The following is a 23,999-nucleotide window of genomic DNA, read 5'->3' as shown; positions in this document are numbered from 1 at the left end:
CTAAACATACAAAATAAAACTGGCCTGTTCTTTCATTGTTGAGCAAGATCTCAACAGTATTTAGAATTTTTTAATGCTATAGAAGTCAAAGTATTATGACTTTCAGCAGGTCTTGTATTGCTAATATAACATTAGTTAGAATTTGTTTTCAAGTGCTACTGCTACTCGTATTATAAGACAGCACATATTGTGCTTTATTTTATAGAATTATAGACATGTAGGGCCAGAAGGGACTTCAAGAGGTTATTGAGTCCAGCTTTCTGAACTGAGGCAGGACCAAATAAACCTAGGGTGTTTATCCTAGCCTGGTCTTAATATCCTCCAAAAATGGTAATTCCACAACCTCCCTTAGAAGCTTTGTCCACAACTTAACTACCCTTATAGTTAGAAAGTTTTCCCTAATATCTAACCTAAATCTCTCTTGCTGCAGATTAAATCCATTTCTTTTTGTCCTACTTTCAGTGGACATAGAGGACAATTGATCACCATTCTCTTTGTAACGGCCCTTAACTTATTTGAAGACTGTGATCAGGTCCCCCCTCAGTCTTCTTTTTTCAAAATGAAATATGCCCAGTTTTTTTAACCTTTCCTCACTGGTCACATCTTCTAAACCTTTTATCGTTTTTGTTGCTGTCCTCTGGGCTTGCTTCAGTTTATCCACATCTTCCCTAAGTGCTTCCCCTCTATTTACTAGGCTAGTAACCCTGTCAAAAAGGGAAATTAGGTTGGTTTAGTGTGATTTGTTCTTGACAAATCCATGTTGTTATTCCATAACATTATTATGCTTTAGGTGCTTATAAATTGATTGTTTATAATTTGTTCCAGTATCTTTCCATATATCAAAGTTAGATTGACTGGTCTATAATTCCTGAGGTCCTCTTTAACTTTGTTCCTCTTTTTAAAGATAAGCCCTCATTGGCCCTTCTCCAGTCCTCTGGGACCTCACCCATCCTCCAGGAATGTTTGAAAAGAATTGCTAATGGTTCTGAGATTGCTTCAACTAATTCCTTTAATACCCGGCCTAGAGTGAATTTCATCAGACTCTGCTGACTTGAGTACACCTAATTTATCTAAATGTTCCTTAACCTGTTCTTTCCCTATTTTGGTTTGCATTCTTTATCTGGTAATCATTAACCTTTTTAGTGAAGACTGAAGCAGAATAGGCATTAAACACCTCAGCCTACTTCTTATCATCAGTTAGTAGCTCTCCTTCCCCACTAAGCAGAGGACCTGCACTTTCCTTCATCTTTCTCTTGCTCCTAACATATTTATAGAACCTCTTCTTTCCTTTTATGTCCCTTGCTAAGTGTAACTCAGTTTGTGCCTTAGCCTTTCTGTTTAGTCCCTACATGCTAGTGCTGTTTTTTTGTACTCCTCTTTAGCAGTTCATCCATGGTTCTACTTTTTGTAGGATTCCTTTCTAATTTTTAGTTCATTAAATAGCTCCTGATATAGCCAGATTGGCCTCCTACTATTGTTCCTATATTTCCTTCAGTTTGGGATACTTTGCAGTTCTGCCTTTAATACTGACTCCTTGAGAAACTGCCCATATTTGTGAACTCCTTTATACCTTAGATTTTCTTCCCATGGAACCTTACCTACCAATTCTCTGAGTCTGTTAAAGTCTGCTTTTTTGAAGTCCATTTGTGATGGGTTTGGTCACAGAAACCCCCTTGGGACTGTCACCTGATGTACTGAAATTACCTCTGAGCACATTTTCCCTGCCAGCTTGGGACTCCAGAACCCTGCCTTGTTGAGTCAGACACATTAGCCTGCTGCAACACAGACCCAGGTTTGAACCACGCTCTCGAAGCTGCAAGCTTTAACTGAAAACCACTCAGCAGATTACCTATCTCCAGCACCCAGACACTCAGTTCTCAATGTAAAGTAAATCCTATTTCCCCATGCTAATTTTTTTCCCCTACTGTTACTCCTGCTGATACTAACCCACCTCAACTGATTACTCTGGTTATAGTTAATATGGCAACACCCATTTTTTCATGCCCTCTGTGTATATATATCTTCTTACTGTATTTTCCACTGCATGCATCCAATGAAGTGGGTTTTAGCCCACGAAAGGTTATGCTCAAATAAATTTGTTAGTCTCTAAGATGCCACAAGTACTCCTGTTCTTTTTCCAGTTCTCAATGGGATCCAAACCCCAAATAAATTATTTTTACTCTGTATAAAGCTTATACAGGGTAAACTCATAAATTGTCTGCCCTCTATAACAGTGATAGAGGGATATGCACAGCTGTTTGCTCCCCCAGGTATTAATCACTTACTCTGGGTTCATTAATAAACAAAAGTGATTTTATTAAGTGTAAAAAGTAGGATTTAACTGGTTTCAAGTAATAGTAGACAGAACAAAGTAAGTTACCAAGCAAAATAAAACAAAACATGCAAATCTAAGCCTAATACATTAAGAAACTGAATACAGGTAAATCTCACCCTCAGAGATGTTCCAATAAGCTGCTTTCACAGACTAGACTCCTTCCTAGTCTGGGCCCAATCCTTTCCCCTGGTACAGTCCTTGTTAGTTCCTGCTCAGATGGTAACTAAGGGATTTCTCATGACTGGCAGCCCCCTTTGTTCTGTTCCACCCCCTTTTGTAACTTTGGCCCAAGGTGGGAACCTTTTATCTCTCTGGGTCCCCACCCCTCCTTCTGAATGGAAAAGCACCATGTTTAAGATGGATTCCAGTATCATGTGACATGGTCACATGTCCTGTGAGACCCCAGCCTTCATTCTTCCAGGGCTGGCCTGCAGTCCCCAGGAAGGTTTGAAAGTAAACAGAGCCATTCACAACCAATTGTCCTACTCAATGGGAGCCATCAGGATTCCAAGCCACCATTAATGGCCCACACTTTGCATAATTACAACAGGACTTCAGAGTAATACTTCATCTTTCTAGCTTCAGGTACAAGAATGATACATTCATACAAATAGGTTGAACACACTCAGTAGATTATAAGCTTTGCAATGATACCTTACAAGAGACCTTTTGCATAAAGCATATTCCAGTTATGTTATATTTATACTCATAGGCATATTTCCATAAAACATATTAAGTGCAACCTCACACCATTGTCCTTATCCTGCTGTTCTCACTCCTTCCTGTACTTAGAATAATGAAAGCTATCATTTCATGGTCACTTTCATCCAAATTGCATTCTGCCTTCTGATTTGCAACCAGTTTCTCCCTCTCAGTCAGAATCAAGTCTAAAATGGCTGTCACTCTGGTTACTTCCTCCACTTTCTGAAATAAGAAGTTGTCCCCAGTGTCCCCCATGAACTCAATGGAAATTATGTTTTAGTGTATTACTTTTCCAACAGATGTCTGGGTAGTTAAAGTCCCCCATTACTACCAGGTCTTGTGATTTAGATATTTCTGTTTGTCCTAGAAATGCCTCATCCATCTCCTCTTCCTGATCTGGTGATCTCTAATAGACACCACCACCACCACCACCACCACCACCATGATCCCTGCTATTTTCACTTTATAATGCTTTACAGATCTGTATTAATTAAGCTTCCCAACCTCTTTTTTTGAGGAGGGTAGATATCATTCCCATTTTATATATGGGGAAACTGAAGTGTAGAATTTAAGACTTGACCATGGTCACAAGATGTATTAGGGTCAGAGTTTCTGGCTCCCAGTGCTTTTGATTAGACTAGACTTCATTGATATAGTCATAAGCATTGGATGTCTTAGCCATTTCTTAACACACACAGTCTCCTTTGCTACATTCCCACCCCATTTCCTTCTCTTCACTCTCTCTTGTTTCTCCTTCCATAGATGAACCAATTTGAAAAGATAAAGGAAGCGCTTTTTCACACCATTAGCCTGTGACTCTCATTGCCACGATGTATTGTTAATGCCAAGAGTATGGCAGTCTTTGAAAAGTGATTGGATGTTTCTATGGATAACAAGGATACCCACCATTATAATAGTAGTATTAAGTATGAACAAGATTTTTGGTTGTAATAAAAACCCTTCTGATTTGGGGCATGATCTGTCATCTAGCAATTGGAGGTTAGGAGAAGGTGTTCAAAAAAGAAGTGGATAAATTCATGGAGGATAGGTCCATCAATGGCTATTAGCCAAGATGGGCAGGGATGGTGTCCCTAGCCTCTGTTTGTCAGAGGCTGGGAATGGGCAACAGGAAATGAATCACTTGATGATTATCTGTTCTGTTCATTCCCTCTGGGGCACCTGACATTGGCCACAGTTGGAAGACAGGGTACTGGGCAAGATGGACCTTTGGTCTGACCTAGTATGGACGTTCTTATTTTCCCTGGGGACAACTGATCCCATAACTGCTACTGCAGGGTTTCTTGCACCTTCCTCTGAGTCATTCAGCATTGGACTAGATGGATCATTGGTCTGATCTATTTTGGTAAATTTTTGGTTCCTTACGTTGTGCTAATTGGTAATGTTTGTCCTTTCAGGCCCTGGGATTGCTATAAACAGTATTAGTGTCTCCTCTACCTTCTGTGCCACAGCCTCAGAGGATGGCTACGTACGGCTGTGGCCGCTGGATTTCTCAGCAGTCTTCTTGGAGGCTGGTAAGTAGACCATGGATCCCTCTCACTCATTCCCCTCTCAGTTCTGCATTCATATCAACCTAGCCCTGTGGGACCAAAGCTTTCCTGGAGGAAAAAGGGAATGCAGCCTAGGGTTCCACTACACTGCTCTTCTGATCCATTCCCAAACCTGAGCTCTTTTGAAGAGCAACAGAAATTCATTCTTAGGCTTCTCTTATGGTGCTCTCACATTGGGCTAGACTCTGGTGTGGAGTAACTGCCACCTCCTGCAGTGAAAAGTTAGATAAGTCTGTACAGAATGAATCTTGGGGATTATCTCTTCAAGAGTGGTCCTTGTTTTTCTGGAATTCTAAAGAAAGACGGAAGTCTTCTGAGTAAGGTAAAGCTTAGTCCTTAATGTTTATTGCATATCTGTCCAATGAAAATCTATGGGAGAAGCACAGGAGTTCTTCATCCATCCTGGAAAGAAATGCAGTGATACTGAAAAATAAAGACTTTTTATAAATAACACTGGCTTGATTATGTGGCTAGACTAAAACCTGAGAAAAGTTAGTCTCAAAGCGCTCAGGAAAGTGAAGGACATAGAAATGAAAGTGCAGAAATAAAAGGGTGGTCACTTAACTATTATCTAGATCTACCAGTTTTTTGAGTCCTGGGATAATTTATCAACTGGTACATCTGTTTCCCCAGAGCATGAAGGTCCAGTGAGTTCTGTCAGCATCAGTCCAGATAGTCTTAAAGTTCTGTGCACCACCTCTACTGGGAACCTGGGTTACCTGGATGTACAGTCCCGGGGCTACAATACCCTCATGCGCTCCCACACTGACTCTGTTCTGGCATTCTCTGTGGATGGGCTCCGGAAGCAGATGGCTACGGTGTCCCAGGATAACACCATCCGGATCTGGGACCTTGCGTCCATGCAGCAGGTAGTGTAAGCTCACTCCCTTAATGAAAATAGAGGTAGTAGAAGTCAAAACTCAGCTTTGCTGGCAGAGCTGTAAAAGGAAGTCTGCACAATCATTGTTTTTGCCAATTGACTAGCTGGTGCTAGCAACATATCTCCTTTTAAAATCACTTAAATCTACCCCAAACAACAACAGATCCCTCCAGAACTACTGCATGAAGTTCAAGATGTTTCAGCGTAGTTTGGCTTTAGCTCCAGAAGTCAAATATTTAAAATACCACTTGCTTTTCTTCCATCTACTAAATATTGTAGGTTAATGCTAGGCCATAATGATCAGGTCTCTATGGGTATGTGTACACTGCAATAAAACCCTCATGGCTGGCCCATGTCAGCTGACTTAGGCTCAGACTGTAAAATTTCAGTGTAATCGTTCAGGCTCAGACTGGAGCCCAGGCTGGGAGACCCAGGAAGGGGGGAAGGCTCCAGCCCAACCCTGAATGTCTACAATGCAGTGTTATAGCTCCGCAGCCCAAGCCCGTTGAAGTCCATAGAAAGACTCCTACTGATTTTGCTGAGCTTTGGATCAGGCCCCAAGGGGTTACACAGCTTCACTGTAATGATAGGCTTGTGACGGGGAACTGGGATGTTATCTCATTCTGCCACATTCTGCTGCCAGGTTTTGCATATCCCCAAGCAGTACTTCTGTGTGTCCCTTTCCCACAGCTATATGACTTCACTGCCTCTGATGAGATGCCATGTACTGTGGCCTTTCATCCTGCACAACAGATATTTGCATGTGGGTTCAGCAGTGGAGTGGTGAGAACCTTCAGCCTGACTGCCTCTGATCTACTAATGGAACACAAGTACGTTTAACAAATGGATATTGTATATCCATATGTAAAAATCTAAATGATGGGAGTCACGGCAATGGTGTAAGTAAGAAGTCCATCCACATGAGTGAAATATCAGGAGCTAACATTAGTGTAGGGCCATAATGGAAGAGCACATTCCTTAGGACTTAGCCATCTCATCACGTAAGTTACAATGAGCTGGTTTTAGAGAGGAAAAGCCTAGTGGGGTCATGGCTGTGGGGTGCGTGGGTTTTGGGTTTGTTTTAAGAGTCAGGCCTGACTGGGACTCTCCACCATAGAGGGAGGTGGCCAAGAATAGGGGAGGCATGTTGGGGGTCAACCAGACAGGATGCACTTGAGAGCATTTCTGTTGGGGAGTGAAGAATGATCAAAAGTACATGTCAGTGTGTGGATATGTCATCCTGGAAGCTGTTGGCAGCAAGAGCACTGCACTTGTTGATTAGTCTCCCCCAGCACCCTTGGGAATAAAGACAACCAACCATCCTGTACTATGACAGGGAAAAATAGGGTGGGCTTCTGACTGTCCCTGACACTATTTCTGATCTCCCTCCACTGCACTTCACATCACTCTGCTCTGCTTTATTGCCCCACTATCTCTCATATTTTCTGTGTTATGTAGGCAGCACCGTGGTGCAGTCACTGGTCTGACCTTCTCCCCAGATGGCAATTTGATGTTCAGTTCCTGCTCCCATGGGACCCTGGCTCTTTATAACTGTGCAGCCCAGAAGAGTCACGTCCTCAGAGTTCTGGGTAAGGGTTCTGCATCCCTCTTTCTGATATTGTCTCCAGGGCTAAAAGGCTTAAAATTCCATGAAGTAATTTCCAGAGGGCATCCTATGATCCTTTTGAGACAAGTTAGCTGTATTTCTTTCTTGCATGTTAATATTGCTCTCACTGAGGTTCTGTTAACATTTCATCGTCACTCTGGTTTCCAAAGGTTTGTAACTGGATTGATGTATTTTAACGTTGCAGATGGGCTCATATTGCATGTATATCCTCTTTCAGATTGAATGCACGCTTAAAAAAAAAAAAAGAGTGATAGTAGAATTACAGTAGCACATAGAGGCCTCAACTGAGGTAGAGGGCACCATACAAGCACTGAGAAATGGCCCCTGCCCCAAAGAACCTCCGGTCTAAATAGACAAGACAGACAAAGGGTGGGAGGGGAAGCAGAGGCACAGAGAGAGGATGGGACTTATCCAGGGCCACACAACGTGCCAGTGTGAGAACTGGGGCTAGCACCCAGGGCTTATTGACTCTGATCTGAAGCCAGTGCCCTAGCCATACTGCCTCCCTTTTTTTCCTGCCCACCCCCAGAAATAACACATGATTTTAAATCTAGAGTGGCCTTTTTCAGCGATAGGCTAAATATAGACCAGTCATCTTGATTTCTGTGATAAGACATTCTTTGAATTCATCTACTAACTAAAACTTACTTCACTGTACTGCAGTTTTTTGCAGCCATTTCGCTTTACGGATTTAAGCTGTTTAAACCCTCGCTGAGATCCATGTGCAGTAACTGCCTGTCACAATCCCCTGCCTATGCTAAAAAAAAACTACAGCAAAATCCGGCATCCTCCATTGATATTGCACTTTGGTACTGTGTGTGCCTCAAATATAATCCATTTGCTCAAATTGCAACCCCATTTCCAGGCCTCCCCAAATTTTGGGCTATTCCAGATCTTGGTGTGAATGTTCTGATTCAGATCTGTCTTTAATATGCGTATAATAGCTGTTCAAGTCTGGCACGTTCCACAGCACAGATTGACCCTTAGCACCATACTAGGCTACTGGCTCAGTGCTGATTCAGAGAGAGGAGTAACCCCTAAAACATTAATAGAATGAATTTTATCTCAGCTGCAGTATATAATCAGTCACTCTCCCTTTAGGCTTTCTCTCCTTCTCGTTTATCTCATTCACCCTGTGTTTTGTTGTATCCAGGCAATGTGGTGTCCCAAGATGCTGAGCATAGTCCCAACGCTTTGGCCCTTAGTGGGGATGGACGTTTCCTTGCCTTTGTGGGCCCCTCTAAGTACACTGTGACCGTTATGGATGCCCATTCTCTGGATGAGGTAACTGGAAGGAAGTTGCCTTGATCCAAAGGGAGGATAGTAGGAGGGAGGGCATTCCTGGCATCACACGCTGCAGAATGCTTTGCAGGGTAAGGAAAAGAGATTTCTTCCCAGATGGTTCGAGAACCCCATAGACTCTACCAAATAGGATCTGACATAGCCCCTTTATGTATCCTTCGCCATGTGGAAAACACTTGGGATGTGGTTTTGATTTCCTCCTTTTTGATGCTGCTGTGGGATGGAAACACCAGATCGGGCTGTCTTCCTTTCACAATCACATCCAGTCCTTACAGAGCAAGAGGTGAAGTTGCTGAAAAGCAATAGGGAATCTTACAGCATCTGTACCTTTTTTAGGAAATGTCTTACTGAGTAATACACACTTACAGTGCCTGCCCAGAGCCACCACTTAATCAGGTAGCTTGAGAAGATTAAAGGGGAAAGAGGAGTAAGGTACATTTTCCTCCTCCTTTTGCAGCCTCAGACAATAAAGCAGTGGGGGAAATGGTCTAAAAATATCCTCAGATTGTGTAGAAGTTCCTTAGGATTCCCTGCCATCTGGATCATTTCATGTGGAACTGTTCACTTCAGGAAGCTGGTGTTCAATAGCTTCTTGTTTCACAGCTACTGAGGATAGACATCAGCATCCTGGACTTGGACAGCACCAGCTTGGACTCTGCTCTGAGAATCTGCTTTGCTCCCATGCCTGTTGGCCACCTCTTGGTGTCCACTTCCTCCAACAAAGTCCTTGTGCTTGATGCCAAAACTGGGCGCTTGGTCCGAGAGGTAAGGAATTTATGAAGCGAATGCTCTGTGGTCTCTGGGATATCCCTCAGCTTCCACGCCTCTTGACAGTGAACATGGGACTCCATGATGAAGTACCGGCAATCACAGGCTTCTAAGAAAAACTGAGTCACCTGAAGTACGTAGCTAATATGGTTATTCCCCAGATGACGTTAAATCTGTTCCCTCCTGCTTTGCTCCCTCACACTTCTGTCACCTGACTGAAGAGTACCACATTTATCCAGATTCAGTGTGTCTAACAAACTTTGCAGTCTGTGCATAGTTACAGTGTGATGTAGGATTGGAAGCAATCACAGACCTTCCATGTCTGGAAAAGCTAGGCATCTTTGCCCTCTCTCTCTTACTGTTTGAAACTTTTTTTTAATCAGAAGAGGGCAAAAGTATTCCCTTGCGTAAACCCCTTTTCCTCCCATTTCCAATTGGACATCCTAGACAATCTGTCCTTATGTTTCTCTCGCTGATCAAGTTGGAAACAGCTGGTTCAGCTAGCAGTGATGATGTCTTGTCTTGTTCACAGGTGTCTTGTGTGCACAAGCTATCCTGTTCTTCATTGGCACTGAGTGAGGATGCCAGATACCTGCTGACGGCCGGTGACAGGGTTGTCAAAGTGTGGGACTATCAGATGAGGTTCGACATCAACTTTCAGGTACTGGACACAAGCGAAAAAATCGGTGGCGCCTTACACTTTTCCACTATGAAAGCCACTTAGCTCTTCTGAGCAGAAAACAATACTGCGGCTAACCTCTGCCACATGGGTTTGCCAGTGGCCCTCAACCTTGATTTGTCCAGTATTGATCCATGGTTTCCAGTCATAACTGTGATAGTTTGTCCAATGGGGCATGGATGGAGAACACCAAACTCATTTCACTTAATAATAATACTTAATATTTCTATAGCACCTTACCATCATTAAGTAATTCTCACCACACCACTATCCAGGACATAGATAGGCAGGCATTACCCCTTTTACAGATGGAACAAAGGAGAGCAGTGAAGTAGCTTGTTCAAGGTGTCACAGGAGTTGGGCAGAGCCAGGAGGACTCAGGTTCTTCCAGTTTCCAATCCCATGCTCATTCCTCCAGACTACTGCAACCTCATTAAAGAATGACCCCAGAACTCAGCAGTGCAGGCCTGGTGTATGCACCCTCAGGGGTACATAAAAGAACCTCTATTAGGTAGTTGTGGACAGAATTCCCCCTGTACTGTATATCCAATAAGGTATGATAACTATACAGAAAAATATGAAAGAGCCTTTTCCAGGAAGGCCCTTTGCCGCCTTATCTGTGGTGAGGGGAACCATGAATGGTCCTAAGAACAGGCAAAGGTGTAGCAGTTGCATTGGAAGTAGAAGACATGGCCCTCCACTCTTACTTTCTCCCAGGTATATATTGGCCACTCTGAGCCAGTGCGACAAGTGGCCTTCACCCCTGACCAACAGCACGTCATCAGCATTGGAGATGCCATCTTCCTTTGGGACTTCTTAGCTGTGTCTAGAGTGGAGTCACCCAAGGCCGAGTAAGAGCATTGCAATCCTTTAGCAAATCTCATTGGCTTGGGAATGCTTTCCATTGTTCCCCTCTCTCTCCTGTTCTCACCCCCATTGTTGTAACTCTTGTCTCATTACCTTTCCAGTGTTCATCCCTATGTTGAGTCCCTAGTGCCTCCCAGAGCTGGTGAGTTTGCCTCTTTCATTTTGTTACCCATTCAGACACATTTTTCGAAAGCCGTTTTCAGGACACAGGAGAGCCTTGAATTGATTATAAATGAGATTTTAGCTTTTTGGACAAGGATGCCAGGATGCTAAGAGCTAATTCCTTGTTAGTGCTAGGGATTAATCTGCAGTTTGAAATCTCCAGTGATTAGCGTTTCCCCTTGTTACAGAGACAACTGCTGGGGAGGGCAAGGGCAAAGTGGGTCAGCCATGGGCTAGCTGATAAACTTCTTCCTCATCTCTTATTCTTCTTCCTCCTCAGCTCTGTTACCTTAACCTCTCCTGCTTTTCTCTTTCTCCACTGTCTCTTCCTTCTGACCTCTCCCTGTCTCTCCCTTCTCTCCTCCTGCGGACAAAGGATAAGGCATCTGTAAATGATTTCAACTGGGTATGAGGAAGCTGGAGAGCTGAGCATATTGGTACTGTATGACCATTGCCTCAACCTGTCTTCAGAGGACATCAGGGGAAATTACCCAGTCCCCTTTTCTGTTCACAGAAACTAACTCTGAGAAGCTAAAGCATTTTACAGCCAGTGCCAATGAAATACCCCGCCAGTCAGCTCCTCTTCCATCTCTGGCCTCACCACCACATCTGGACATCAGCTCTATCCACCAACCAGGACGTGATGGTGAGAAGCGGAATCACCTGTAGAGAAGGGGAATTAAGGTTTTGTTGGGGGGAAAACTCCCTCTATAATTCAACAGCTGTCTTGGCACCCCTTCCCTCCACCTCCACCTGTAGGTTGAGATGAGCAACTCTGCACCTTCCCTTCCCAGCCTAGTACTGTCTAGTAATTCTTGGTGCCATTTTTTCCCTTGCCCCCTGGTTCCATCTACTGAACTGATGGCCAAACGTTTCCAAGGGTACTGTGAATATCTCTGACCTTGGATGAATTCCCAATTCTCCCCACAGGCAACAGGAAAATGCCGTAGGGAGAATCTGGGCATTCAAATGCTTTGCTTTGTAACCTCTCTGTAATTGAAGGGTCAGACACTCATAAAATAACCCCTGAGAAGCACAGAATAACTCTCCCCGCATTTCTACCAATGTTCTTCTGCAGATATTTTCTCTGAGTCAGATGAAGGGGAGGAAGCAGGTCTGAAAGGCAGCAACAGAGGGGCTGCAGATGGAAACAAAAACCACTCAGCCCTTGTCATGGAGGAACCAGTCAAGAATGAGGAGGCTCTTGTTGTGAGGCCCAAAGTGAGTCAGGAGTGTTCGAGGTCTCCCAGTCACTCAGGAAATGGTAAATCAAGGGATGTTCTGGGCCTATGAAGAGCTTTGCTCCTTTGGGGAGCAAATAGAGCAATTGCCTGCAAGACAGTGTGCTTCTAGCAATAAAATAAATGAGGGAGAATCCATGAAAAGATAGACACAGGTGGAATGTTTAAGTTACATTCTGCCCAGTGTCTGTAGAAATGCTGATGGCCTGCCATAGGTTTCTGGGAGGGATGTGATTTAAGCCACAAGATCAAATGCAGTATGCGTTCCTAGAGTTCCCAGGTGATATTTTCCTTCTTTTGGATATAATTTGCCACAGGAATAGAGTAAGGGAAATTTCTTTTGGTCTCTATGACTGTTTGTTGTTTCTCTGTCTCCCTCCCTGGTCCATCTCCATCTCTGCTGCTTCTAAGCACACAGGGGTCCTTTCTATCCTGTAACCTGTCTCTGCTTTGAAGTTGTGCTTTCTGTTTAAGCTCTCAAGGTGTCTATTAATAGAAATACAACATCAAAGCTGCAGCACCTCATGGCTAGCTGCCAGAGGCATGAAGCAGCCAGTGCACAAAGCCTCAGGCAAGATTTGTCAGAGAGCTTCCGTTTAAAAGTAAGGCTTGTCTCACTATAAAATTGTGGTTTTCTATTTGCTTGGCTTGTTCTCCTCAGGTACTGATGCCCATAGTGCCCAGTGTGGTAGTCCTTTGAGTTTATGGAGTATCCGTCACCCTAACAAAATGACAGAAATAGGCTATTGAATTATAGTCTGTCTTTACACTTGGTTTGCTGGCATTTTCCAACCAGAGAGGGGATTGGTAGGAAAATATGTATATGTATCTCTGTGACCCTTCCCCTGGTGCAGCCATTTGCACCTGAGAAGAGTGGGTGTGAATGTTACATTCTGATTGGGTCATTTTACACCCTCTTTGTACCGGTATAAATGACTGCACAAGGTGCAGGGCAATGTATAATCCAGCCTCTGTGTGTGTGTCCACGTATACATACCTCCTCAACATCCAGAACATTAACTGGCCTAGTTGCTCAAGATGCGCCATTACCATGAGCAAAGTTAGGCTTATTTTATGTTTTGTGCTAGAACCTAGAAAGGAAACCAAGGGTCCTGAACCCCAGCACTATATCCGCCCAGATTCCTACAGGCACTTTACTCCTCGCTTCAAAGCATCTGCACTCCCCAAGGTAAGAACTGCCCCAGTGCTAAGAGTCTAGCCAGGTAAAGAGCGGGAAAGATTGGTTTTGGTTCGGTTCTGTCCTAACGTAGCTTCCTTTTTATACCTCAGGCAGGATAGGTGAAGGATTTTGTGAAATGCACTCCCACGTTTTAGAAACCCTTAGCACTAGTCTGACTTTCTGTTATGGCCACAGATGAATTGACTATGATCTTTCCATAAGTGGTTTTGGGTCACTTACTTTTCTCTGCAAATCTATATTTTTTGTTCAAAAGATACTGAGAGTGCTTCAGAGAGTCTGTAGGCACGTGTTTGAGAGCAGACGTCTTTCCCAGTCTGCTGTACCAACACAATTCACACCATGTAGAAAGTCCAAACTTACCCCTTCCTGGGATTCAGCTTTATTAGCAAACAAAGCAATGAGAACATATATTTCAGTTCAATCCTTCTTCCCTGGTTTTACAGCTCCTAGACTTCCTCCCTCAGGACTGCTCACTCAGGCTCTAGATCCGCTTTTCCCCAGAGTGCTACTCCCACCTACCTTATCTCCAAGTGGGGTAAACAAGCATCCCTGTCAGTGAGTTAGCAGAATCCATTTAACCCTTTCCCAACAGCACAAACACCTACTCCCTAGGTGGGGTGTTTGGCAGTGTTACTCCAAATCTATTAGAAGATGCTTGTGGATTTGTGTGTGTATATATCTATATATATATAGATATATCTGGAAGAGCATATATGTTTGGTTTGACTGATGTGGGTTTTACTTTTTGTATGTATAACTATAGAAGTGGATGGGCTTGTGTTTGATTGTTAAACTCTTTGTATGTGCATGTGCATGTGTGTGTGTGCGGTAGTTCCTGTGCGAGTATTTAGAATTGAACTGACATGGAGTATCCTGTCAAAAGTGGTCTTGCACCAGTGTCTATTTTTCTTGCAGAGTGTCTCATATCCTCCAGCTGGTAACAAGGGCCTGAAATTAAAGGCAGTCATTGGCTACAATGGGAATGGAAGGGGGAATATGGTCTGGAACCCAGACACAGGTATTCTAGGGCTGAGTTTTCAGGAAAGTGTATGTGTGTATCCCCAACACTTCTGTAATGGCACATTACATGTGAAAACATTGCACAGTTAGATGCGTTAAATAGTCTTGTGCCATCCACATGAGAGTTTCACTCTGCTGTAGTGAGTTTATTTTGTGCCATAAGAGACCCCTTTTTATGTGATATCAGCAAGCACTGGCTGATACAGGCATGTTGGAGAATCCTATTAGGAAAGTAATTTCCAGCCTCTAGTTGTTCAGCTCACGTGTTGACAGGGAAGAGAACGTGTTGTTTTATAGGTCCTCTCACCTCTTTATGTCAGAGCTGTTAGATGGCACTGAAGAGCTTTTCTTCATCAAATTTGGAGGAACAGAGATTTCTACCTCTGCCCATTCCCTGATTGGAAGGACACCCCATGGCCTGTAATGGAAAGGCAGATAACTCTAAAGCACTCTAGACAGAAGAGTTTGTTTCACTTCTGTAACTGTGCTGTGTAGGTTAGATGCAGCAATGTATAGGCCTGTACACAAGGCCTCTGTGCAGACCTCTCTTGATCTCACATCCCTCCTCTTCACACTGCACCTAGGTTTTTTTGCCTATACCTGTGGCTGTGTGATTGTGGTTGAAGACCTGCACTCAGGATCGCAGCAGCATTGGCTTGGCCACCCTGAAGAGATCTCTACTTTAGCAGTCAGCCATGATGCTCAGGTATGAATGTCTCCTATGCTCCTGGAGAAGCTTGGTTTGGCTATATGTGCTATTTGTCCTTGACTGGATGGACTTTGGTGAATGAGCTCCTGTGTGTATCTGTTTCCTCTTCTGCCTGAGCTGCTTCTCTAGCCCACTGCATAGAGACTCTGTTTTTTGGAGTTGAAGCGTGCATGTGCTAATCCTCATGCCTCATCTGCAACTAGCTGGCACTTAGTGCTGTGTGTATGTGGCCATGAAGCTTTCACTCTTCTCCTATGGTGTGTTTTTTCATCAGGTGCCTCCATCCTTATGAATCTGCACAGCTTTCCTCTTGCCATCTATATGAGTTCACTTTTGGTTTAATGACTACATAGGGCTTGTTGACTTTCCTAGAACACCCATATCATTTTTTATTGAGTTCCCAATGGTGACATATTATTGTTTTGCCAGGTTCTCGCCTCTGCCTCTGGCCAGGGGAATGGAGATTCACGTTGTCAGATCCGCATCTGGAACATACAGGATGGGACTTGCCAAAAAGTTATTTTCCATCATGAGACCCAAGTACAGGCCATGGCATACTCTCGTGACGATAGGCTCCTTGTTACATTAGGTTAGTCATCTGAACCTGTAAGCTATGAGCTTGTGGAGGATGTCTCCAGGACAGCCAGCTGGTGTAAAGAGGTCACTGAGGGTACGATACCCACAGGTATTTAGGTGTAATGAGGTCACTTGTGGTATAGAATTAGGATGTCAAGTTGCTGTTACATAGTTACTTGGGTTACTGGATGTCTACAGAATGCACACACGATGTGATAAGGTCATTTTTGGTGTCTCTTCTGTGTAAGATCACTAGGTTGCTATACGATTTGACATAAGGGAAGTTGGTAGTGCATGTTTAAGCAAAGAGAATTGAAGTTTAAGTTGTGTCTGTGTTAAACTGGGAGGAATTCTGATTAATTTAATATGGAAATGTACAACATGTATATGAAATTAAAGTGATATCCTGAAGTTCCTACTGTCTTTCATGTCATATATAGGGGACTACAGTGACCGGACCCTCGCCCTGTGGAACACCCATACTTATGACCTAATGTCGTCCACCCATTTCTTAGAACCAGTCCACGAGGTGGCCTTTAACCCTCTATCTGCTGGTGAACTGGCCTGTGTAGGCAGGGGAGCAGTGACTTTCTGGCTAATTGAGCAGTGGGGAGCTGACATCAGCCTCAAGGTACATAGAATCATAGAAGTGTAGAACTGGAAGGGACCTCGAGAGGTCATCTAGTCCAGTCCCGTGCACTCAAGGCAGGACTAAGTATTATTTAGACCGTCCCTGACAGGCGTTTGTCTAACCTGCTCTTAAAAATCTCCAATGATGGAGATTCCTCAGCCTCTCTAGGCTATTTGTTCCAGTGCTTAACCACCCTGACAGGAAGTTTTTCCTAATGTCCAACCTAAAACTCTCTTGCTGTAGTTTAAGCCCATTGCTTCTTGTCCTGTCTCCAGAACAGGACACAATACTCCAGTTGAGGCCTAATTAGCATGGAGTAGAGCGGAAGAATTACTTCTAGTGTCTTGGTTACAACACTCCTGCTAATAAATCCCAGAATTATGTTTGCTTTTTTCACAACACTGTTACACTGTTGACTCATGTTTAGGTTGTGATCCACTATAACCCCTAGATCCTTTTCTGCAGTACTCCTTTCTAGGTAGTCATTTCCCATTGTGTATGTGTGCAACTGATTGTTCCTTCCTAAGTGGAGTACTTTGCATTTGTCCTTATTGAATTTCATCCTATTAACTTTAGATCATTTCTCCAGTTTGTCCAGATCATTTTGAATTTTAATCTTATCCTCCAAAGCCCTTGCAACCTCTCCCAACTTGGTATCATTCGCAAACTTTATAAGTGTACTCTCTATGCCATTATCTAAATCATTGATGAAGAAATTGAACAAAACTAGACCCAGAACTGATCCTTGCAGGACCCCAGTTTTGACTGTGAACCACTGATAACTACTCTCTGGGAATGGTTTTCCAGCCAGTTATGCCCCACCTTATAGTAGCTCCATCTAGGTTTGTATTTCCCTAGTTTGTTTATGAGAAGGTCATGCGAGACAGTATCAAAAGCCTTACTAAAGTCAAAATATACCACGTCTGCTTCTTTCCCCCATCCACAAGGTTTGTTACCCTGTCAAAGAAAGCCATTAGGTTGGTTTCCCATGATTTGTTCTTGACAAACCCATGCTGATGGTTACTTATCACCTCATTATCTTCTAGGTGTTTGCAGATTCAACATCTAAACTTCTCCTTTCTATTTGTGACACTTTGCCTTGTCTTCTTTTAAAGCCCACGCAGTAATGGGTATGAAAGGCTCTACTGTTATTAGTCTGTGCCAGTGGATGGGGGCGATTGGGTTCTCTTAGGCTATGTCTACACTACTATGGGATCAAGACTCTGGCTACTGATGCACCGGGGGTCGATTTAACGGGTCTACTGAAGACCTGCTAAATCGATGGCAGAGCATTCGCCAGTCGACCTGGTACTCCATCCAGAATGAGAAGAGTAAGGTAAGTCGACGGGAGAGTGTCTCCTGTTGATCCAGCGCAGAGTTGACACCGCAGTAGGTTTACCTAAGCTATGTTGACTCCAGCTACATTTTTCACGTAGCTGGAGTTTCGTAACTTAGGTCGACTTACCATGGTAGTGTACACATAGCCTCAGTGATGCAACACCTACTGGTGGTGACTGGTTTTCAGTTAATGCTAAAATACTGGGTGAATTAACTTAATTTGGGGGTGGTTTTTAAAAATAAACTATTATGATTTCTCTGACCTTGCTGCTTTTTGTTATGTGGCAGGTTCATAGAGCTTCCATCCCTGATACGATAGGACAGGTGGAACTGACGTCTCTTTGCTACAGCACCAACTACCTCCTTTATAGTGGGACCAACACAGGACAGATCTGCGTGTGGGACACACAGACCAACCGCTGTTTCATGACTTGGGAGGCTGATGAGGGTGAGATTGGTAGGTATAGATGCTACTGGCTTCTGACAGGATTGTGTCTTAAATTCCACAGAGACTTGAGAGGAAAGAAGAATCTTGGCCCTGCTGGACCCTGATTCAGGCTGTTTCTCAGTGCTCAAATGCTGAGTTACTGGCAGATCCTAGAATTGATTGGCACTAGATTCATGCCATACCTGGTGCAAGTATGCATGCATATTTCCTGTGCAATTGCTAAGAGGACTGAGTTCAGCCTTCAACTTCTAGAAACCTCTGGATAGCAAACAAGAGGCCTTGGGTTCAGACTCCCTGGTGGGATAGTCACTCCTCCTCCTCCTCCTCCTCCCAAACATTTATCAGTGAACTTAGTTGGTAGAGTCTATCAGTCCCTTTATAATGATCAACAAGTGTGGGTATTAATGTTGCATTAAGCATTTCCTTTCTGTTATCCTAGGTGTGCTTCTGTGTTGTGGCAACAGGCTGGTCAGTGGCAGCAACACCAAGAGAATTCGACTGTGGTCAGTGGCAGCGGTGCAGGAGCTGAGGCTGAAAGGTTCTGATGCCAGGTGAGGTGGCTTGTGTGTGCAGTGTCTAACTCATGTTTGCACAGACCTGAAGAGAGAGGTTTGTGCTGAGATACATAGCTACTCAGTCCACTTTTGGCCATACCTTCTCCTTCCTCTTATACTCCCTGAACACAGTAGGTGGTATCTTTTCATTGGCAGAGGTAGGCTTTTGACTAGCCTATGCAACTGTTTCCCTTGTCCTTTAATTCTTAGCTCCTCCTCTAAATTCATGTGACTCTTGGTTCATTGGGTCTGGATTCTCTTGGAATTCAAGGTGGAAATTTCTGGCTGTTCCTTTCTTATCCTTGTCCCAAGGCGTTGGGGTTTAGAACACCTACAATTCTCTTTGTGTATGTCTGTGACAAGCCCAAGTATCAAATTTTTTGAACCAGACACAATTTGCATTTTCTTCATTGGCTTATTTTAGCATGTCCAGATAGGCTTAAAGAATGTTCCATCTCCTTACTGATCATGTCACTAGTGGTAGACATTCTTGGTATTCAAAATATTTGGGTTTACCTCACTTGATCTCTGTCTTGGTGATTTGTAAAACCTCTTTTAGCAGGAAAGAGAATTGAATTTGTTTATTCTGTCTTGGAAGATCGCATCCCTTGCTGCCCCTTAACAACTGTGACTCCCTCTCTTCTCAGCAAAGTCTATCCCAGCACAATGTGGGGCCACCATCATCTTTACTACAGAAGTTCAGCCTGTGGAGACTACAGATCTTAGCATGCAGTACGCCATCCTGATCTGAGCAGCCTTCTGGTCTCCTTGGGATGTACTTCTGTCTTTTGTCTTAAATTTTTATAAGGTACCTGTCACCATGGTATCTAAGCATCCTAAAGGCAAGCTCAGCTTGCAATATGCTGTATTTTGTTCAAGTTAAGTGTGATCTTTGAATGCACTGTGAACTGCTAATGCATCCCTCAGCTGAGCCAAGCTTTGCTGCCCCACTCTACCTCTGAAATTCCAAGGAGAAGGAAATCTTCCCGGAATTCCTTTCCTCAGATTTCCTATCAAGATTGTAATTCCTGTAGAATGACTCGTAATTCCTGTAGAATGACTCCAGCTCACTACAGGAAGCCTGCTATTCAGTCAGTCTTTTGCCATGTAGTCATTTGTCCCAGCCTTACATAAAGCTGCTTATTTTACTCCTCCACTTCCATGGTATGTTGAACAAGGCAATACTGAGCTAATGTGTCTGCTCTACAATTCAGAACTCTTGCACGTGCTTTTGGCCTGTTGGAAAGCCAAGTCGACCTTAGTTGTCTTGTTAAACTAGACCATTTAGACAGCTAAGCCTTTACAGCACAAGTATTTGATAAATGTCTTTGTATGTGTCAATTCTTCTCTTTTTCTAACTTTTTTTTACCTGTGAAATATATTGGATCAAATTAAGGAGGCACAGTGGATGATCAAAATAATCCTTTTAGAACTTCTTTCCTATTTCCCCCAGAAAGATAGTTACTCTGTATGATTAAAGGTAGTCACTAGCTGCAGTTCTGATGAGCCCATCACTGTAGTATCTATGTAGTTAAGGATAACCATGTTGTCCTTACGGCAGTCCCAGACAGTTTTCCCATGAAGGTGGGATAATGCTTAAGGACGTAGCTACCAGCTTAAGGACATAGCTAGTTATTTTGTATATTCCACTCTGGACTCCACTTTCCCCCAGGTCTAGCTCAGTCCTTTTGGAACACGAGATAACCCTGGATGGGACAATAGTTGGTGCAACCTTTGATGACTCTCTGGATATGGGAATCGTGGGCACCACTGCAGGAACACTGTGGTACATAAACTGGGCAGAGAGCACCAGCATCCGACTAATCAGCGGACACAAGAACAAGGTGAGAGGGATTGGAAGTGGGCTCCTGTGCTGTAAGGAAGCACATGTTCCAAGTGCCACCTGAGCCTGAGGTGCAACGCGCTTTGAGGATGCTCACACTGCAGAAGGGCTGGGTAGGACCTACTGAGAGAAATCGTACTGCTGGAGCCTTGACTAATACTGCTAGGGCACTGGTGAAAGAGCTTTCACTGCAAACTAGGCAGTGTTGCCTAGTGAATAGAGCACTGCACTGTGACTTGAGAGACTATTCCAGGCTCTGCCACTGGCCTGCTGAGCAAGTCACTTCACTGCTCAGTTTCCCCATCTGTAAAATGAGGATGGTGATTCTGACCTCCTTTGTAAAGCACTGTGAGATCTGTGGATGAAAAGTGCTATAGAAGAGCTAGGTAATGTTATCTCTTCCAAGAGAGAAAGATGGGGCCTTGGATGAAAGGCACTCTAGAAGTGCAGTCATATTTATTAGCTAGACTTCTCAAATGGATAAAGTGGTCTTCTGTTCAAAACACTGGAAAAAGTGTCTGAAGGGTGTCAGTCTTAATGCTGCACTGCACTATATTTGTGCCACTAAAAAGGATTTGCCTGCTGGAAGAGGGGGTATCTAGATTGGTAATGGGATACAGAGATTTCCCTTCTAAGACCTTAATTATGGAGCAACCAGTCTGAACTTTGCAATTATGATTCTAAATTTCCATTATAGCCCTCACTAATTTTAATTACTACCATCCCCCGGCGTCCATTACAAAATCTTCCTTTCTTTTCTTGTGTGCTGTCTTCTACCAGAGAAGAATTTGGTGGGGGCAGGGGAAGCTGTGGGTAAGGAATAGGGGCCGATGTGCAACTTGCTTTGGCGTTTGTGGAGTGTCAGTCCCCTTTGTTGCTGCAGGTGAATGAAGTGACCTTCAGCCCTGATGAGTCTCACTGTGCCACGTGTGGGGAGGATGGCAGTGTGAGGGTTTGGTCTCTGACCAGCATGGAACTGGTGGTACAGTTTCAAGTGCTGAATCAGGTAATCATTTAGAGTGTGTCAATGTCCAATGTTGTCTTGATAGCATCCACTGCTTGTTGTGGATGAGATCTCTTTGTCCTCAGTGAATGAGCTAGAGTTGGGAGAAATATTTGTAACTGAAGGTTTTAGGTATGAAATCTTTGTAGATTAGCAGCATTCACATGTCTTCATTGTGTGGGAGTGAAGAAGTAACCTGCACACATCTCCTTGGAACATACTGCTCCTCCTTCCCAGGTCTCTAATCTCATTCCTTTGCAGAGCTGCCAGTGTCTGGCCTGGAGCCCTGTCCCCATCTCCCGCGGTGGGGCTGAGGGTCAGCATGTTGTGGCAGGGTACAGCGATGGCACCATCCGTGTGTTCAGCATTTCAAGGACAGAGATGGAACTGAAAATGCACCCACACTCCGTTGCGCTGACTGCAATTGCCTACTCTGCAGATGGTGAGATCACATGCTGCTTTCCATAACCAATCCATTGGTGCTGCTTCAAGGAGCATAGTTTGGCCTTGGAGCTCCATTTCTCTGTGCTTGGAGGAGACAGCTCTAACCTCCAGCCGCTCCAAATACTGGTGACTCCCCCAAGGCCCTGGGCCAGATTCTGAGGTGGAGAATTGAATTCAATGAAACTATGCCAGTTCGCACCAGCTGCATATCTGGCACCACGTCATCCTTGGTATGCCATGGGACAGTAGCTTTGGTACAGTTCAGGGACTTGGCACATAATGAAGCTTTCTTCTGCTCAAAACTCATGCTAGCTATTTTTCTGAAGCAGTGTTTCAAACTGAAGTAAATGTTCCTGTGTCCTCTCATCTCACCTCTCCTCTGTCACCCCAGGACCAGATTGTTCCAGCTCCAGCATGCGCCCGGAAAGCTTGAGTCAGGCATACCTGCAGACTTCCCCTTTTGGCCTTTTCTCCATCTGCAGGAAGTTGATTAGCTCTCCCCTCTTCCCTATCTGCAGGAGAAATCATCTTGTCCGGAGGCAAGGACGGACTAATGGCTGTCAGCAGCCCTCGGACTGGAATGACCATTCGTGTGCTCATTGACCATAAAGGATCCCCCATCACTGTCATCCAGTGCACAAGGAAACAGGTGAGGCCTGAGTCCAGCTACTGTGGCACTCTTACACTAGACCGCAGTGTCCATTGTACTGTTACTCCACGGCCATAGAAAGCTGCAGATATGGGGACAGATTAATTACTGAGCTGCTTCATTTACTATCCCTCTACATGATTTCCTTCTCTACCCTGTGCCACCTCCACAGAATCTTGGTCGGTTTGTTTAGGACAGGGATGGGGAAACTTTTTGGCCTGAGGGCCACTTCGGGGTTCTGAAACTGTATGGAGTGCTGGGTAGGGAAGTCTGTGCCTCCCCAAACAGCCAGGCACCCTTTCCCTATCCGTCCCTTCCCACTTCCCACCCCTTGACTGCCCCCCTTAAAACTTCCAATCCATCCAACCCCCCTTGTTCCTTGTCCCCTGGTCGTCACCTCCCAGGACCCTCCACCCCTAACTGCACCCCTGCAACCCCTCTCCCATCCAACCTCTCCCCGCTTCCTGTCCCCTAACTGCCCTGCCCCCTATCCACACCCCCGCCCCAACAGGCCCCCCGGAACTCTCGTGTCTATTCTACCCCCCGTTCTCCATCCTCTGACTGCTCCCCCACCAGAAGCTCCACCCCATCCAACTGCTTGCTGTCCCCTGACTGCCCCCCAGGACCCTCTGCCCTTTATCCAACCCCCCGACTTCCCACCGCCTTACCATGCCGCTCAGAGCAGCAGGACTGGCAGCTGCGCCGCCCGGCTGGAGCCAGCCACACCGCCCAGCAGGAGCTCGCAGCCCCGCCCCCCAGAGCGCTGGCGGCATGGCAAGCTGAGGCTGCTGGAGTGGGGAGACAGTAGAGGAGGGGCCGAGAGCTAGCCTCCCTGGCCAGGAGCTCAAGGGCTGGGCAGGATGGTCTTGCGGGCCGTAGTTTGCCCACCTCTGGTTTAGGAGTATCTTCAGTAAAGTCAAGCATGATAGGGTACAGTAGTAGTATAATGCACACAGAGTGGGTGGGTCCTCAGCTTTCCACCAGCCAGGGGAGCTGAATGTCTAATCACCTGCTGCTTTTCCCTTGCTACCAAAAGTAGCACTTGAAGCTCCAAAGAACTTGAGGAGTTCTTCTGCAACACCAGGACGTATCCACCACTAACTGTCCGGACGGAGTGAGAGAGGGAATTTGGTGCTTTTTTATAAAGGAGACCATGATAGTGCTGGCTAGAGTCAGCCCAGTGAAGTTAGATGCTACAATCGCTTGCCACATACTCTCTGCCAATGAACAATCTGAAGGAACCCTGTTCCTTCAACCCTGAGCTTAGAGAAAATTATGCCGCAAACTGCTGGGTCATTTTGATGGGTACAGACATCTACTGAGTGCCAGTCTGAGGCACTAAGCCTGTTTCACTTGTGATAAAATAGACTTAAGCACTGTTCTCCAGATGGGAAAATCTTATGCATTAATCCTCTGTCATTAATCCCCACTCTCGAAGATTTTAGTGCAGAT

The 23,999-nt window shown here is 44.7% G+C and overlaps 1 protein-coding gene across 1 annotated transcript in view; it reads left to right on the top strand.

Annotated features, from left to right (window-relative positions):
- Positions 1-23,999, top strand: part of WDR90 (WD repeat domain 90) — a 66,725-nt gene that overhangs the window by 36,839 nt on the left and 5,887 nt on the right. Inside the window, exons 18-39 of the mRNA XM_032794693.2 lie at positions 4,453-4,569; positions 5,239-5,474; positions 6,176-6,315; positions 6,944-7,074; positions 8,266-8,396; positions 9,018-9,179; positions 9,715-9,843; positions 10,579-10,712; positions 10,830-10,870; positions 11,405-11,536; positions 11,969-12,154; positions 13,220-13,320; positions 14,248-14,350; positions 14,937-15,058; positions 15,491-15,650; positions 16,078-16,268; positions 17,895-18,063; positions 18,494-18,605; positions 20,281-20,452; positions 21,335-21,457; positions 21,716-21,896; positions 22,417-22,547. Of these exons, the coding sequence (XP_032650584.1) occupies positions 4,453-4,569; positions 5,239-5,474; positions 6,176-6,315; positions 6,944-7,074; positions 8,266-8,396; positions 9,018-9,179; positions 9,715-9,843; positions 10,579-10,712; positions 10,830-10,870; positions 11,405-11,536; positions 11,969-12,154; positions 13,220-13,320; positions 14,248-14,350; positions 14,937-15,058; positions 15,491-15,650; positions 16,078-16,268; positions 17,895-18,063; positions 18,494-18,605; positions 20,281-20,452; positions 21,335-21,457; positions 21,716-21,896; positions 22,417-22,547 (3,104 nt within the window). The remainder of the gene's footprint in view (positions 1-4,452; positions 4,570-5,238; positions 5,475-6,175; positions 6,316-6,943; positions 7,075-8,265; positions 8,397-9,017; positions 9,180-9,714; positions 9,844-10,578; positions 10,713-10,829; positions 10,871-11,404; positions 11,537-11,968; positions 12,155-13,219; positions 13,321-14,247; positions 14,351-14,936; positions 15,059-15,490; positions 15,651-16,077; positions 16,269-17,894; positions 18,064-18,493; positions 18,606-20,280; positions 20,453-21,334; positions 21,458-21,715; positions 21,897-22,416; positions 22,548-23,999) is intronic.

The sequence above is a fragment of the Chelonoidis abingdonii genome, chromosome 9, assembly GCF_003597395.2.
Source record: "Chelonoidis abingdonii isolate Lonesome George chromosome 9, CheloAbing_2.0, whole genome shotgun sequence".
Taxonomy (NCBI): domain Eukaryota; kingdom Metazoa; phylum Chordata; order Testudines; family Testudinidae; genus Chelonoidis; species Chelonoidis abingdonii.
This window is presented reverse-complemented; position numbering and strand designations above follow the sequence as displayed.